Source organism: Mobula birostris, chromosome 3 (assembly GCF_030028105.1).
Source record: "Mobula birostris isolate sMobBir1 chromosome 3, sMobBir1.hap1, whole genome shotgun sequence".
Lineage (NCBI taxonomy): Eukaryota > Metazoa > Chordata > Chondrichthyes > Myliobatiformes > Myliobatidae > Mobula > Mobula birostris.
The window spans coordinates 129,343,027-129,360,121 of NC_092372.1; the positions used below are offsets into that span (position 1 = coordinate 129,343,027).

Consider the following 17,095-nt stretch of genomic DNA (forward strand, 5'->3'; position numbering starts at 1 on the left):
ATGGTGTTATGATCACTGGAACCAAACTGCACCCCTACACACACTTCCATCACTTGTCCTAACTCATTTCCTAACAGGAGATCCAAAATTGCATCCCCTCTAGTTGGTAACTCTATATATTGATTTAGAAAACTTTCCTGAACACATTTTACAAACTCTAAACCATCTAGACCCCTAACAGTATGGGAGTCTCAATCAATATGCGGAAAATTAAAATCCCCTACCACCACAACTTTATGTTTCCTGCAGTTGCCTGCTATCTCTCTGCAGATTTGCTCCTCCAATTCTCGCTGACTATCGGGTGGTCTATAATACAACCCCACTAATGTAATATATGAAAATACAAAAATAGTTTTGGTACTCTGGAAAAGCCAACAGCAAACCAGAACTTTTTATTTAATATTATAATATTTTTCAGTCGAATCCTCAAAGTTAATGATTTCTCAACATTGCCAACTTATTTAATGCTGCTGCCTTAACCTTCATCCTAATTATCAAGCAAATTCTTTTCACTATAAAAAGGTAAGATCTTGATTATATTATAATCATTTAATGTTTACCATGCAAGCGCTTCTCCGTCCATCTTCCAAATGCTCATGTTTTACAGAAGCACCAGTGAAACTACACACATCATCCTCAGTACCTGGCTCTTGTTTCACTTTGACCTGATCTGTTCGAAAGACTGAGATCCCTTTCTCTGTTCCGTGAGCTCTACCAGAAGAGCTGCAACTGTGAAGTATTAACAATCAGAAATTAATATTAACCACATCACAGTAACATAAATTGACAGATCTACAGTGCAAAGTATTCAGCCCCTAACCAGTTGTTCACATAGATGAGCATTACAACCAAAAATTTTGATCATTTTAACTGAGAGTTTTTATTTGTGAATCATATGCTTCACTTTTCCAGTGTAAAGCCCAAGAAAACAAGGAAAATTGATAAGCATGAAATAAAAAATTCAAAAACTGAAATGTCAGCAGTTCAAAAAAGTATTCATCCCCCTTTGCTCAGTACTTAGCTGAACCACCTGACAACTATTACAGTCAGCAGTCTTTTAGACAAGTTTCTATTAGTTTTGCACAATGTGATAGAGCAAGATTTGCCCATTCCTCTTTGCAAAATTGCTTAAACTGTGCCAAGTTAGTTGGGAAGCAGTGGTAGACAGCAATCTTGAGGTCTTGCTAGAAACATTCGATTGGGTTAAAGTCAGGGCTCTGACTGAGCCACTCAAGGACATCAACTTTCTTCATTTGAAGCACTCCACGGTTTTTCCAGCAGTATGCTTTGGGCCGAAGTAATGTTGAAAGATGAACCAGTTTAAGCTTACTAGCAAAGGCTAGCAGATTTTTATCCAGAATCTCTCTTTAGCAGGATTCATCTGCCCATCAATCATGATCAGTTTCCGGTCTCTGCTACTTAAAGCATTTCCACAGCACTTCATCATACTTCACAGAATAGATGGTGTTAGCTGGTTGATGCATAGTATTAAATTTACGCCACCTGTACCGTTTACTGTTGAGGCCGAAAAGTTCCACTTTAGTCACATCCAACCACAAAACCTCCTTCCACATCTTTACAGTATCTTCTAAGTGATGCTTTGCAAAGGATATGTGTTTTTTTAAAGCCAAGGCTTCTTCCTTGCCACTCTTTCATAAATATCCTTTTTGTGCAAGGCCTTTGAGATTGTGGACCCATGAACTTCATCTTCAGTTGCAACCACTGATTTCTGCAGTTCACTGAAAGTTGATGTCTGTTGGTGTCACAGTAGCCTCTCTTACAAGTGCCACTCTTCTCTGGCGGTTAAGTTTAGAGGGGTGGCCTGAAATTGGCAGTGTGGCTGTGGTTTCATATATTTTTCCACTTTTTCCATGGTGAACTGCACTGAGCTCCAAGGTATGTTCAACTGCTTTTGAGATTGTCTCATACCCTTCCCCAACTTCTCTATTATTACAAAGTAGTAATTACAAGGAAGATGAATACTTATTCATCATCACAATTTTGTTCTTTAATGTTTAGTAAATTGCTGACAGGGTTTGTAATTTTCTTTTGATTTGACACGATGCACAATGTTTTGTAAATTAGCTCAAAAAATCCTACTTTGATATATTTCAATTTTAGGAAATGACACAGTAAAATGTGAAATTAGTTGTGGCAGCTGAATACTTTGTCAAGGCACTACATAGGATGCATACTATGATATTAATAAGCTATGGTCTGTAATATTACAACTACCAATGAGCACTTCTCTGCAGTAACGGGAAATCAATGCCTCAACATAGATCTATTAAACACTTAAATCAAACCAATTCCAAGTCTGCCTTTGACAAAAACTAAAGTACTGCAAACAGGATAGAGGGAAATAAATTTGCCAAGAATTAATAGCAGAGAATGGATTTCAGTTTGGACAAACACATCATCAGTTCGGGACCCATAAGGATATAACGAAGCATATTGTATATGGTGAAAAGCTAGGACCAAAGAAACTTAAAGGTCCATGCACATGCATTCAATTGACAGGCAGATATGCAGAATAATTGACAGGTTAACATAATAATGTGCTATAAAAGTAGAATTCAACAGTGTAAATATACTGGCTCATTATGCAAATTTCTATATTTGATCACACCTTAGAATGATATACTGCCCTTGGAGAGAATGCTGAATATAAAGGGAGATATCCAATTATAAAGAGATTAAACAAACTTCTCAAATCTTCTGGTATTTACATTAAATGTGTATTTTAATAACGCTGAAATCTTTCTTTAGCAATTCAAACCAGAAAATATTTTAGTCTACTACTGAAGTTTTAGTCTACTTCAGTCTCCAAATAGACATTAGCCCTATAGCTGAAATAATTCTGTAATCCAATTTACACAGTACAATGACTGACCCTTTGGTTATTGACCAAAAAAATAATTTGCTTCTGTCACCATTGATATTGGCCTAACGCTTATTTATAGTCATATTTCATCTATTAACCTTACCCACACACTCCACTGTCTAGGGCCATTGTCTTAAAATTAAACCTGAACATTCATAAGTGAAAACAGAAAACAAAATTCACATGTGTAAGTTTGGAATAATTATTAATTTTAATTACAATTTTTGTCCATTGATGATTTTGTGAACATGGCAGTTAACTGGCATCGAGTCACAAATCTGCCAAGCTATGAACCAAGTCAAACGGGCATAAAAGATCACTTCCGTTTCTAGTTTCTTGAGCTAAATTGGTACTAAGCGCCCTAGATTTTGAAATTTTCTCTGCCTTAATCTGATCCAAATTTAAAACAAGGAGCAATACTGCCGTGTCTCAAGCTAATCCTTCATTGCCTTTACTTGTAACAAAGATTGCTCTAGAGGGCTAAAAAGCACTTCAGTTAATTTCAATACGCATGAGGCAATGATAAAATGTTGCTTTAGCTCATTTATACTGACAATTTTTATACCAGTAGTCATTTGATACATTATAGCAGTCTGGAAAAGTTAACACAATTCAAACCCTAAAACAGCATTGACAAGTTTGAAACCTTTAAAGCAATTACCTGCCTCTGCTACCAGTACTAGAGGTACTTGAAGGTCTGACTGGAGTATGGGAGTTAACCATCGCTAAGGCTGCAACTGAAAAAAAAATAAAACATTTTAAATATTAACAGAATTTAGTGAGTTGCAAATATTGCTAATCAAGAATCCGGGCGGCATGCACTCTGCACAGAAGGCCTTGAGATCGCTTTGCCAAAATGAATGGCAGAGCTGCAATAAAAGATTTCCTTTTGGCTGTGTTACATCAAGGTTGGGTAAATATAGGCCTTGATATTATCCAATGCTTTCCATCTTAGCTTTGCTGCTGATCACAAGTTGGTGGGACTTCGACCACAAACTATAAAGGACCCTTGATAATTCTTAACCATTCTTACAGGCCAAAAATAAAAATTAAAAGTTTCATATATTTGAAACTTTTATTAAAGTTACAGCATTCAAAGTGATCAGTACCATTAACTTAAAATGTTAAATTATGACCTCAGTTTGTTCTTTAATGGTCTATATTTCACTAACTCAACATTTAACTTAGTAACTGTTTTAGATCACCTCAGTCTCCAAATAAGACATTTGCCCTAAACAACAAATGGCTGAAACGATTCTGTAATCCAATTTATGTAGTACAATGACTGACCCTCTGATTACCAAAATTTAAACTGTTTTTAGATACACAATGAACGTCTAAGAGACAATTGAAGATAAAAAGGTGGAATTAAGTATACACCATACTGCCACCATAGGCAAAATCAAGCCGAGTCAAATTCAATGGCAAGGACAAAAAGGGACCTTCAGAACAATAGCAGTAAGATGTGCTGCTATGGTTTTAAACAGAAGTCAACCCCAATATTTGATAACCTTCCTTTTAACATCATATGCATAAATTGACACATGGTATAACTTCAAGTTTAAAAGGCTAATCTGAAGCTATACCATGTGTCAATACATGCAGACATCCCACCTCTCCCGGAAGTTCTGGGAGTCTCGTGCATATCGATAATGGCTCCCTGATGCCCGGAAATTATATACAATATCCCGGAAATAAATTTTTTTGAGAGGGACAGCGAGCATCCTGATTGGTCTCTCTTCATGCTATGAGTGGCCCCCAACCACCGGGCCGCGAGGGAACAATATAATTTGGCGATATGAAACACTATGAGTCAGCTGCGCCTTTCCTCATTCCCTGTCATGTGCACTGTTGAATTTTAACACGTGAGGTCATCAGTGACCCAAGATGCGCAAAGGAATGGGTCCGTGACCCATTTGCGAATGTCCCCAGTGAACCACCCATGTCAGTGCAGGAAAAAGATCAACTCCTCGAGCTTGCAAACGACGGTGGGCTGAAAAGTATGTTTGACATAACATCTCCGCCGGCATTCTGGATCAAAGTCAAGGCTGGATATCCTGAGATAGCCACGAAAGCACTGAAAATGTTGCTTCCATTTCCAACATATTTCTGCGAAGCAGAGTTTTCTCCAATGAAAACTACATTGCAGAATAGACTGGACATAAGGAACCCCATTCGAGTATCGCTGTCTCCCATCACCCCTCGATAGGACCGTGTTGTTGCAGGAAAACAAGCCCAGGGCTCCCACTGATTCAGCGATAATTGGTGTGTTGCAATGATTTTATATGTTCATACGGGGAAAATATGCGCTGTGTGTTTAATTCCAAACGTTACATAAAATGTTATGATGCTATTGACTTATAAGTGACTTATAATTCAGTGGTCCCCAACCTCTGGGCCGCGAAGAATACAGCGGTGGCCGGAACACACCCAGCACATCTTTTAAGAAAAAAGCCAAAATAAACAAGCTAATTAACTTGTAAATGTTGGCCCAGATCAGAGGCAATTGCCGATTGCGTCGTCTCTGATCTGGGCCGACGTTTACGTGCCGGGCAGCACCTAATCAATTAGCTCGTTTATTTCGGCTTTTTTCTTAAAAGATGTGCTGGGTGCGTTCTAGTTACCGCTGTATTCTTCGCGGCCCGGAGGTTTGGGACCACTGCTATAATTGATGCGAGGAAAGTATGCGCTGTGTGTTTAATATTAAATTCTTTAGATAAACCCCTTTAGAAACGAAATTGAGTGTATTAGCCACTTACAAGTGACTTATAGTTGACTTATCACCTATATTCCAGTCGTGCTTAACACCCCCCACCCCCCCCGGGTTGGCCGGTCCGCAAGAATATTGTCAATATTAAACCGGTTCGTGGTGCAAAAAAGGTTGGGGACTCCTGATTCAAACTAGCTGGCTACTAGCTGCCAAGGAGCTACGCTATTCATGTCCTACGTGATGAGGCCAAACTCCCTGTAGACTTGCTTAAAGTTGTAATAGAATAAGCATAATATAATATAAGTACATATTTTAATGTCACATTTGCTGCATATACCCAACTTGGTTTACAGATGAGACAAAATCACTAAACAAAGTATTACATACACCAGGTCGGCTGGGGGTTGCTACCTCCCTGAAATGGTGGGAGTTTTTGCAGGGTGGGATGTCTGTACATCCGTATGATATTAGAAAGGTTCGTATAGAATTAGCCACTCCGAGATACCACACTTTGCAAACTATGCTATATCAGTTTCAACATTCAGTACCAAAAGTCATATGCATAAAAAGCAAGCAGCTTTTAACGACAGCCAGAGTGGTGAATCTGTGGAATTCATTGCCAAGGCAGTCGTGGAGGTCAAGTCATTGGGCATATTTAAGGCACAGGATGACAGATTTTTGATTAGTCAGAGCATGAAGGGATACAGGGAGAAGGCAGAGTTTGGGACTGAGACAGAAATGGATCAACCTACTGAAATAGCAAAGCAGATGCAATGGGTCAAATGCCTAATTCTACTCCTATATCTTATGGTTTTATGATAAACAGGACTTTTTTGTATAAGAGCTCATGAAGAAGGTACTAAAATATTAAATGAAACAACAGATCAATATAATTAATATTGAAAAGAGCATGTTGTATGAAAATCCTATTGAACAGAAAACCACAATTTGTTTTCAATATACAGGGACTTAAAATGCTTACTTTAAACATTCTTTAACTATGAATGTCAGAAAATTATCTGCACCAAGTATTTTTAAAAGTTAAAAAAAAATGCATAATAACAGAATAGAATAGGCAGGAAAGTTCCTTATTTTTGAGACTTTTTGACTTCTTTATTGAACAGGCAACCCGGCTGGTGGCGTAGTGGCGTCAGTGCCGGACTTCAGGACGATAGGTCCCAAGTTCGAATCCAGGCCCTGCGCGCATCTGTGCTGGGTTATGAGCTGGTGATCTCTTAGGAAACTCACCCGTCAGAAGGCAATGGCAAACTACTGCTGTAACTTGCCTTGTACGCGGTTCCCCACTACGTCAGAGAGCCGTAGAGGGAAATCATCTGCTAACCGGAGAAACTCCGGATGCGACGTATCTTTCCTTTATTGAACAGGAAATTCCATTCCATTACAAAGCTGAGTATTGATTTAACCCCAAACTATAATTTTAGGGTTATACCAACAAAACCCCAAGAGAAATATGTATGAATGACAACATTTTAACTGTATTACAAACTTTAGGAACCAAACATGTTAGACATTACAGAATCAGACTATAACATTGAGCCTATCCATGCATTCCAGGCTTGCCAGTGGAACTACCCAACTAGTCCCAATCACTTTCTTCCCATATCCTAAAAACATAATTTTCAGTTCTCAAATTATTACCTAAATCTCTTCCATCACCATTTTTGTAGGCAGAATTTTCCAGTATAGATGCAAATTTGATAACAAAGTATTAAATAAGTACTCATTTCAATATATCCAAAATATTAAGTTGCACTCTATTATAAAAGTACAAAAATGGTTATTTCTTTTCACTATCAGAATACTTAGGGGGCCATTTCAAGCTTTCTGTTTACTTACTTGCTGGTCCAGGAGATGGTGCAGAAGGCCCAGGCGATGGATTTGAACTGGAGGAAGATGGAGGTGGTAATGGAGGATGGTGGTGACTCTCCGAGATAAATCTGCTCAAAAGATTATCCAAGGTACTAGAGCCTGCATCATCCAGCTGGGAACAGAATTACGAATGAAATAAGCAAAGGAGAAACATTTTTTTGCAATACAAATAGAACATAAATCAAGCTGCCTAGCTACAGGTGTTGTATTAAAAAGTGTGCATACATCAGCCAGTCTTTTTACTGAGATGGAATTAAACATTTCCAGTAACATTAGGATTTCTACTGACAACAATGGATGATTAGATTCTATAACCTTGTTAATAGATTAGATGATCAGTAGGTTCATCCATTTTAATTGTGGGCCTATATAGAGATTAATAAACATCAGGGATGAGTGAATAAATTCAAACTACTAGAATAGCCTTATTTATACTTAACTGGAAAAAGGGTGGAATTATGCTGTTATTCAAAACCATAATAGACCAGAAGACCAAATTCAGAATACTGTAAACTGTTCTAGGAACCTTTCTTTCCATACTAGCTTAAAGTGGATTGCTTCACTTTGATTAAATTTATCTTGATCACCTAATCTATAACGAGCAAAAAATAAGCTTAGAACAGTGGAACATTTACTGCATGACATCATGAATGAAAATAAATCTCAAACTGCACCTAACTTCAGGGATACCACCAGAAACATTTCATGTAAAGGAATCATAAGATCATAGGACAACTGGGAAAGTTCATCAAGAATAAATCTGAATTCTAGATAATCTAATTAGACACACGTCTTAACTGAAAACTCCATAACATTCTCAAACCGGACCTCAACGTACCGCCACTCTTCACATACAGCAGCCTAGCATTATAGGTTCACATCAAGGTGTCAAATGGATCTACGGCTATTACAATTGAAAATGTTTCTATTTGTCCTTAGCCCTCATCCCATCAGGGCCTTTCTCTTAAATACAAACAAAAACAGCCAGCAAATGGCTACATAGAATTTAATTACAGGTTGAGCAAAATTGTTACAGCTTTCCCAGTTTTACAGCTTAATAGGTTAAAGGCAAAATTAAGTGTATTCTAATGGAGCAAAGCCTTGGTGGGAAGTTAGGCAAGGGTGGCAAATAGAAGAGAAAATGACAACAAAAGGTTATGTGTATTTGATCAGTAGTATACAAACATAGAACACAGAATATTACAGCAAGGTACAGGCCCTTTGGTCCATATTGTGTTGACCTTTGAACCTACTCTAAGATCAATCTAACCCTTCCCTCTATTTTTCTATCATCCATGTGCCTATCTAATAGCTTCCTAAATGTCCTTATTATATCTGCCTGCCACCACTCCCGTAGGGTGTTCCACACACTATCACTCTGTAAAAATCCTATGTCTGACATCCACCCCCCACCTGGAAACATTCCTCCAGTCACCTTAAAATTATGCCTCCTCCCTGGGGAAAGAAGTTTCTGGCTATCCACTCAATCCATGTCTCTTATCTGGTACAACTCTATCAAGTTACCTCTCATCTTCCTTCGCTCCAAAAAGAAAAGCCCTAGCTCACTCAACCTATCCTCATAACATACTCTCTAACCCAGGCAACATCCGGGTTTGCATCCTCTCTAAAGATTCCATATCCCTCCTATAATGAGGCGACCAGAAATGAATGCAATATTCCAAGTATGGTCTAACCACAGTTTTATAGAGCTACAACATTACCCCGTGGCTCTTGAACGCAATCGCCTAACTAAATGAAGGTTCACACATCATACACCTTCATCATAATCCTATCAACTGAACAGCAACTTTGAGGGATCTATGGCATAGATCCCAAGATCCCTCCATTCCTCGATAATGTTAAGAATTCTCTTCATCGTCTTTAAATTCAACCTTCCAAAGTAAATTACTTCACACTTTCCAGCCCAGCTCTGCATCCTGTCAAATGCCCTGTTGGAACCTACGACAACTCTCCACACTATCCACAACTCCATTAACCTTTGTGTCATCAGCAAACTAACCCTAACTTACCAAACAGTAATTACTGATCACAACATTTCAAATGATAACCGAAGGAGCAGAAAAAGCCACCAATTTTAAAGAACCTCATATTACTGACCTGTATGGGTGGAATATCTGGAAGTGATGGAAGATTCTCCGGGTTTGTGACTGAAGGAATCAGCTCTATTGTGGCAACGGTGGGACTGGTGGGTCCACGATTTGCACCAGCCAGAGTAGCTGTTGTTGGACTGTTTGGATTTGGAATGCTGTTGTGCACAGAAGATGCAGAAAACTGCCCTGCCTGGCCAGGATTCGTATGCTGGCAAAAAATAAATAACCAATTATGTTACAAATATTCGCTGTTATCATTCACTTCGGTCCGCTAAAATTGTTAGCATGTTAATCACCAGTAAGGAATGACAGCAAGACAGAAAATTAAAATAAAATATGCACAACTTACACTTGAATATCTGTACAATACAATCTTATGATGTTTACACTGTCTTAGATATTTCAATTAACCTTTTGAATATTATTCAAAACATACACCCTAAGAGTACATAGCTTTGAATCGCTATGCATACTTCAGTTGTTTGGGTATCAACTGATTTCTAAATATGACTTCAAAAACACGGGAAGATGTGCTGATTTTGCTAATATGACCAGTATTATTAAATTGCAGATGGTTTGATCTCTTAGGCAATAAAATAACTCTAAATAGTGAATACAAAAGACGGAATGCAAGCATGCCGTTCAAAAGTATTCAGGATTATTCAATGAAAAAGCTCTCTGATCTGTTACAGTTTAATAGAAAGGACTGTACTGTCCTGGATCTACCATGCTGAACGTTAGCTGGGCAACTTACAGGCAAACACATTCTCATTTGATTGGCTATAAAAATCTAATGTAGATGCCATGACCCTGCTACCCTCAATGTTCTCCAGTTCAGAGCAAGGGCAAGGTCTGAATTTTGACTGGTTACAACAGGCAGCGCAGTCACTGTCTTTGAACCACACAACAGAAAGCAATGCTGAAACACTGCTTTTACTTCTACTAAAGCTGTCACTGATGTAATAAAAATAGTAAGACTTAAAATAAGGTTTAAAAATTGAACTTTTAGTATTATTTTCCAAAGCAATAAACAGCATGGACACTCAAATTAGGAACATTGAGCTATTACACACAAAATGGGAGTACGTCACCTGACCCCAAAAGCCTGCCCCACCATTCAAAATGGCCGTGGCTGATTTGCCCTTTCTGTGCCAGTTTCTCGTAGCCTTCAATTGGATGATTCTTCAGAACTGTGTGACCTCCAATTTAATTATCTTCAGTAATCTAGCCTGCACAACCCGAGAGGATAGAGTTCCAGAAATTCACCATCCCCCACAAAGAAATTCCTAAAGATGGTTGCAAAGTTAAATACTCAGGAAAGACAAGTGGTCATAGTTCTGAATCTTTGTAAGGACTTACATAGGAGTCCACAAGTGGAAGAGATTCAAACAAGGGGCAAGTGGGAATTTCCCCTTCTTGGAGACTCTCCTACTTGAGGGAACACTTCACCTTCTATGCTGCCATACCCTCCTTCAGATTTTCTGTTTCAAAAATATTAATGATATCGAACAGTATTCTCCCTTGCCTCCTATCTGCAAGTAGGGAATCCAAGGAAGTTCAGACATCTTCAGCAAGATCTGGTCATTTACTTTATCCATGCAATCACAGTACTTCAGTTTAAAGGGCATTTCATCTGTTCAAAACTGTCCATGTTATCAATAATTTTCCCAAAATATTCAGTGAGCTGAAATCTTTACTCCTGGTGAGGGTGCTAACTTTGTAGGCCACTTTTGACATCTTTACATTACCCATTTTGGAAAGCAAGCCCAACTCAATTGAAAGGATTATGCCCACTTTATGATTAACTGAATAAAAGGTCTTAAATTACATAATGTTAATTTGTTTCAATGTGTCAAAGTTAATCAAACAATTTTCTGTTGTTCGTATTGCTATGAATAGGAATAAAGGCAAATGGGATGCAAAGAAATAGGGCAATATACATTTACCCAAAAGAGTAAATCAAGTCTCATTAAAACCTCAGCTGAGAAATACCAACTCTATTTCCTTGATACCGCAGAGAACTATCAGCTCTGATTACATTTTTAGTTTCGAATGGGGCTTGATACTAAATACCTGAAAACCTAGAAAATGGGATTAATTTAAATACATCTTCAGTTGCTAATCTTTTAAAACGGTGGCTCTCACAATAACCAGTCTGACAAAATTGAAAATTGGCTGGCTGACAGAAAAACTACTGGGAAGACAAAGGATTGGGAAATTTTTAAAACCTTACAAAAAGAAACCAAGAAGGGCATCAAAGGTTATGGTGAGAAGGCGGGGCAGTGGGACTAAATAGGATAAAATGGATCAGCTCATGATAAAATGGCGGAGCAGACTCGATGGGCCAAATGGCCTACTTCTGCTCCTTTGTCTTATGGTCTAAAACAAAGAGTAGCGATTAACGGGTCCCTTTCGGAATGGCAGGCGGTGACCAGTGGGGTACCGCAGGGTTCAGTGCTGGGACCGCAGCTGTTTACAATATATGTTAATGATTTAGATGAGGGAATTGAAAGTAACATTAGCAAATTTGCTGATGACACAAAGCTGGGAGGCAGTGTGAAATGTGAGGAGGATGTTATGAGAATGCAGGGTGACTTGGACAGGCTGGGTGAGTGGGCAGATGCATGGCATATGCAGTTTAATGCGGATAAGTGTGAGGTTATCCACTTTGGTGGTAAGAACGGGAAGGCAGATTATTATCTAAATGGAGTCAAGTTAGGAAAAGGGGAAGCACAACGAGATCTAGGTGTTCTTGTACATCAGTCACTGAAAGCAAACAGGCAAGTACAGCAGGCAGTGAAAAAAGCTAATGGCATGCTGGCCTTCATAACAAGGGGAATTGAGTATAAGAGCAAAGAGATCCTTCTGCAGCTGTACAGGGCCCTGGTGAGACCACACCTGGAATACTATGTGCAGTTTTGGTCTCCAAATTTGAGGAAGGACATTCTTGCTATTGAGGGAGTGCAGCATAGGTTCACAAGGTTAATTCCTGGGATGGCGGGACTGTCATATGTCGAAAGATTGGAGCGACTGGGCTTGTATACACTGGAATTTAGAAGGCTGAGAGGGGATCTTATTGAAACATGTAAGATTATTAAGGGATTCGACACACTGCAGGCAGGAAGCATGTTCCCGCTGATGGGTGAGTCCAGAACCAGAGGCCACAGTTTAAGAATTAGGGGTAGGCCATTTAGAACGGAGTTGAGGAAAAACTTTTTCACCCAGAGAGTGGTGGATACATGGAATGCTCTGCCCCAGAAGGCTTTGGAGGCCAAGTCTCTGGATGCTTTCAAAAAAGAGATGGATAGAGCTCTTAGAGTTAGTGGAATCAAAGGTTATGAGGATAAGGCAGGAACTGGATACTGATAGTGGATGATCAGCCATGATCACAGTGAATGGCAGTGCTGACTCGAAGGGCCGAATGGCCTACTCCTGCACCTATTGTCAACTGTCTATTAAAACTTGCATTTTCATTGAGCAACACATTTTAAAACTGTAGCTTTCATTTAACAGTGTTAGCATGCTAATAACTATCACAAAAATCACAAGGGATAATTCAGTCATTAACAAATAAAGGTATATTTTAACATTATTGAAATAAACAAAGCTTATTATACCTGACGTGATATCTGAGGCATCATTTGGTACTGGTGGCCATTGTGTCGAGACATCCCAGCCATGCGAGCAGCATTTTGTGCCATTCTCATCTGATGGGCTTGATGAGCCTGGTGGGCTTGAAGTGCTGCACCATTCAAATTTCCCCTCTGCATGGTCTGCATGCTAATCAAACGTGGAGGCTGAAAGGATAATGCAGATCAGTCTACTCGGGATTTAAAACGTGTGCAAATCTCTCATTTTGATCTTCCATAGATAATTCCGTTGACCTGAATTAGTAGTAAAGATCAGCTTTGATGTCAAGTATGCGTGTGAGATTGGGAAATGAAACAAAAACTGTAATACACTTTTATGCCTGAAATATAATTACCTGGTACTTTACTAGGCTTGCATTATTTATATTTTGCTGCTGTGGGTTTAATGAAACCCTTAAATAGGAAGAGGCCTAAAAGTATAAATTCAAGGCACATTATGGTCAAATAGTATTAACATTATGATCTTTATTTTGTGTATTCAATGAATATCAAATAGCCTTTTCTCCCTCAGCAGAATTTTGTTTCACAACACTGGTCAATCAGATGAGTATTCTATGATTACATCATTGTGGATACACCAACAATAGACATCTTGTACAGCACCAAACTGCAATAATTCACATTTTTTGTTACAACCTTCAACGTTCACAAGTTTACCTTCTCCCTTTTATGAAGGAAGTTAGTTTTCAGTCATATAATAGCATACCTGCTGTTGCACCATCTGTGGTCCTGTAGTCCTGGGGTGCTGTCCTACCGGGTGGTTCATTCTCATCTGTTGCATCTGTTGCTGCTTCTGTGCAAATTGTTGCTGCATATGTTGGAGGCGTAGCTGTGCAAGGTTAATCTGGCCCTGAGGTTTTCCCCCAGCTGGTCCTTGAGCTTGGGAACTGTGCCCAATAACCACATTGGGAGTATAACCTGGAGGGTTTGGCTTGTTTTCAATCACAAGATTACCTAGTTTAGAAAATAAAAATAAACCCATGTGTTAAATTTTATTTGCAGTTGATAGCAGTGGATCATTAAAATTATAATGCATTGATTTCCCAAGACCCTTCAAACATATTTTGCATTGTGGTGCAACAACCATAACAAAAGTTGATTTTAAAACTTGGAGTGTAGCCTTTTCAATGGGCTACTACCTAGGAAAACAAAAGGGATGACAGGTTGTTTTATTAAGATCCTTCAATGTTAGAGATTTAAGCTTTTTTAATTAATTTTTTTTTGAGTTTCTACAACAAAAAAAAACAAAAAGGAGACTTAAGACAGTGCAAAACCAACGTGTCTGATGTACAATTCATAACAGTAAAGGAAAAGCACCCAAAATAAAATCATGTAGTTAGTTTCCTCCCTACCCACTACGCTACTCCAAGCCGACCATTACGATATATAACGAAAAGTTAATCAGACCTTTTGTCACCACAGAGCTGTGAATATAAAAAAAAGTGTACTGCCTACTACCTAAACTATAATGTATTTCACATCATAAAAAACTGTAAAAGTTAACCAGAAAAGAAAGCTGGATGTAAGGGATTAAAGTACTGAAAGAAAAAAGATAAACATTTAATCTAAAGAGGAGTTATGAAAATATTCAAGAAAAGGTCCCCATACCTTATCGAACTCTATGTCTGAATTAAGAAGTGAATAATGAATCTTTTCATGGTCTAAGCAGGACATAATGTCTCTAAGCCAATGAGCATGAGTGGGTGGGGCAACATCTCTCCACCTAAGAACTAAATGTCTAGCCAAAAGAGAGGCAAAAGACAATGTTCGTTTAGTCGGACTCAAACGCGTGTCAGCATCACCCAAAATGCCAAAAAGAGCGATCAAAGGGTTAGGTTCCAAGTGGCAATTAAGGATATGGGATAAAGTTAAAAAGACATCTCTCCAAAATTTCTCCAAACTAGGACAAGCCCAATACATATGGATAAGAGAAGTCTTGCCCACTTTACACTTGTCACAAAAGGGGCTAATATCAGAAATGAACCGCGATAATTTAGTTTCAGACATATGAGCCTTATGTACAACCTTGAACTGCAAGAGGCAGCGGCGAGCACATAGAGAGGTTGAGTTAACTAGCTTAAGAATTGAATCCCAAACCTCGTCCGACAGAGAAATATTTAAACCATGCTCCCAGGCAGATCAAATTTTATCAAAGGGGGCATACCTCAAGGTCGCTAACTTATCACAAATAGTACAAACCCCATTTCCAGAAAAGTTGGGATAGTTTCCAAAATGCAATAAAAACAAAAATCTGTGATATGTTAATTCATGTGAACCATTATTTAACTGACAAAAGTGCAAAGAAAAGATTTTCAATAGTTTTACTGACCAACTTAATTGTATTTTGTAAATATACACAAATTTAGAATTTGATGGCTGCAACACACTCAACAAAAGTTGGGACAGAGTTAAAATAAGATTGAAAAAGTGCACAGAATATTCAAGTAACACTGGTTTGGAAGACTCCACATTAAGCAGGCTAATTGGTAGCAGGTGAGGTATCATGACTGGGTATAAAAGTAGCGTCCATCAAAGGCTCAGTCTTCGCAAGCAAGGATGGGTCGTGGCTCACCCCTTTGTGCCAAAATTCGTGAGAGAATTGTTAGTCAGTTCAAAAGGAACATTTCTCAACGCAAGATCGGGAGTACTTCGAAAAACCATTGTCACTCAACACAGTCCGTCGCTGCATCCAGAAATGCAATTTGAAACTGTATTATGCAAGGAGGAAGCCATACATCAACTCTATGCAGAAACGCTGGCAAGTTCTCTGGGCCCGGGTTCATCTCAGATGGACTGAAAGACTGTGGAACTGTGTGCTGTGGTCAGATGAGTCCACATTTCAGCTAGTTTTCGGAAAAAAACATGCCTCAAGTTCTCCGAGCCAAAGATGAAAACAACCATCCAGATTGTTATCAGCGAAAGGTGCAAAAGCCACCATCTGTGATGGTATGGGGGTGCATCAGTGCCCACTGCATGGGTGAGTTGCATGTACGTGAAGGTACCATTGACTCTGAGGCGTATATTAGGATTTTAGAGAGACATATGTTGCCATCAAGGCGACGTCTCTTCCCGGGACGTCCATGCTTATTTCAGCAGGACAATGCCAGACCACATTCTGCACGGGCTACAACAGCGTGGCTTTGTAGACACAGAGTGCGTGTGCTTGACTGGCCTGCTGCCAGTCCAGATCTATCTCTTATTGAAAATGTATGGCGCATCATGAAGAGGAGAATCAGACAATGGAGACCGCAGACTGTTGAGCAGCTGAAGCCTTATATCAAGCAAGAATGGACAAAATTTCCAATTGCAAATCTACTACAATTAGTATCCTCAGTTCCAAAACGATTAAAAAGTGTTATTAAAAGGAAAGGTGATGTAACACAATGGTAAACATGCCTCTGTCCCAACTTTTGTTGAGTGTGTTGCAGCCATCAAATTCTAAATTTGTGTATGTTTCCAAATTAAAATAAGTTGGTCAGTAAAGCTATCGAAAATCTTTTCTTTGTACTTTTGTCAGTTCAATAAAGGTTCACGTGAATTAACATATCACAGATTTTTGTTTTTATTGCATTTTGGAAACTATCCCAACTTTTCTGGAAATGGGGTTTGTAGATATTAAACGGTGTTGGCAAATGGCCAAGTGGTTAAGGCATTCATCAAGTGATCTGAAGGTCACTAGTTCAAGCCTTTGCTGAGGCAGCTTGTTGTGTCCTTGAGCAAGGCACTTAACCACACATTACTCTGCGACAACACTGGTGCCAAGCTGTATTGGCCCTAGTGCCCTTCCTTTAGACAACATCGGTGGCATGGAGAGGGAAGACTTGCAGCATGGGTAACTGCTGGTCTTCCA

The 17,095-nt window shown here is 38.9% G+C and overlaps 1 protein-coding gene across 2 annotated transcripts in view; it reads right to left on the bottom strand.

The window, feature by feature from the left end:
- The window catches only part of trim33 (tripartite motif containing 33), a 212,343-nt gene that overhangs the window by 29,456 nt on the left and 165,792 nt on the right, over positions 1-17,095 (bottom strand). For both annotated transcript variants that reach the window (XM_072253354.1, XM_072253355.1), the window contains exons 9-14: positions 13,952-14,199; positions 13,213-13,392; positions 9,603-9,803; positions 7,452-7,596; positions 3,546-3,621; positions 561-729 (exon numbers count right to left, since the gene is read on the bottom strand). In XM_072253354.1, coding sequence (XP_072109455.1) covers positions 561-729; positions 3,546-3,621; positions 7,452-7,596; positions 9,603-9,803; positions 13,213-13,392; positions 13,952-14,199 — 1,019 coding nt within the window. The remainder of the gene's footprint in view (positions 1-560; positions 730-3,545; positions 3,622-7,451; positions 7,597-9,602; positions 9,804-13,212; positions 13,393-13,951; positions 14,200-17,095) is intronic.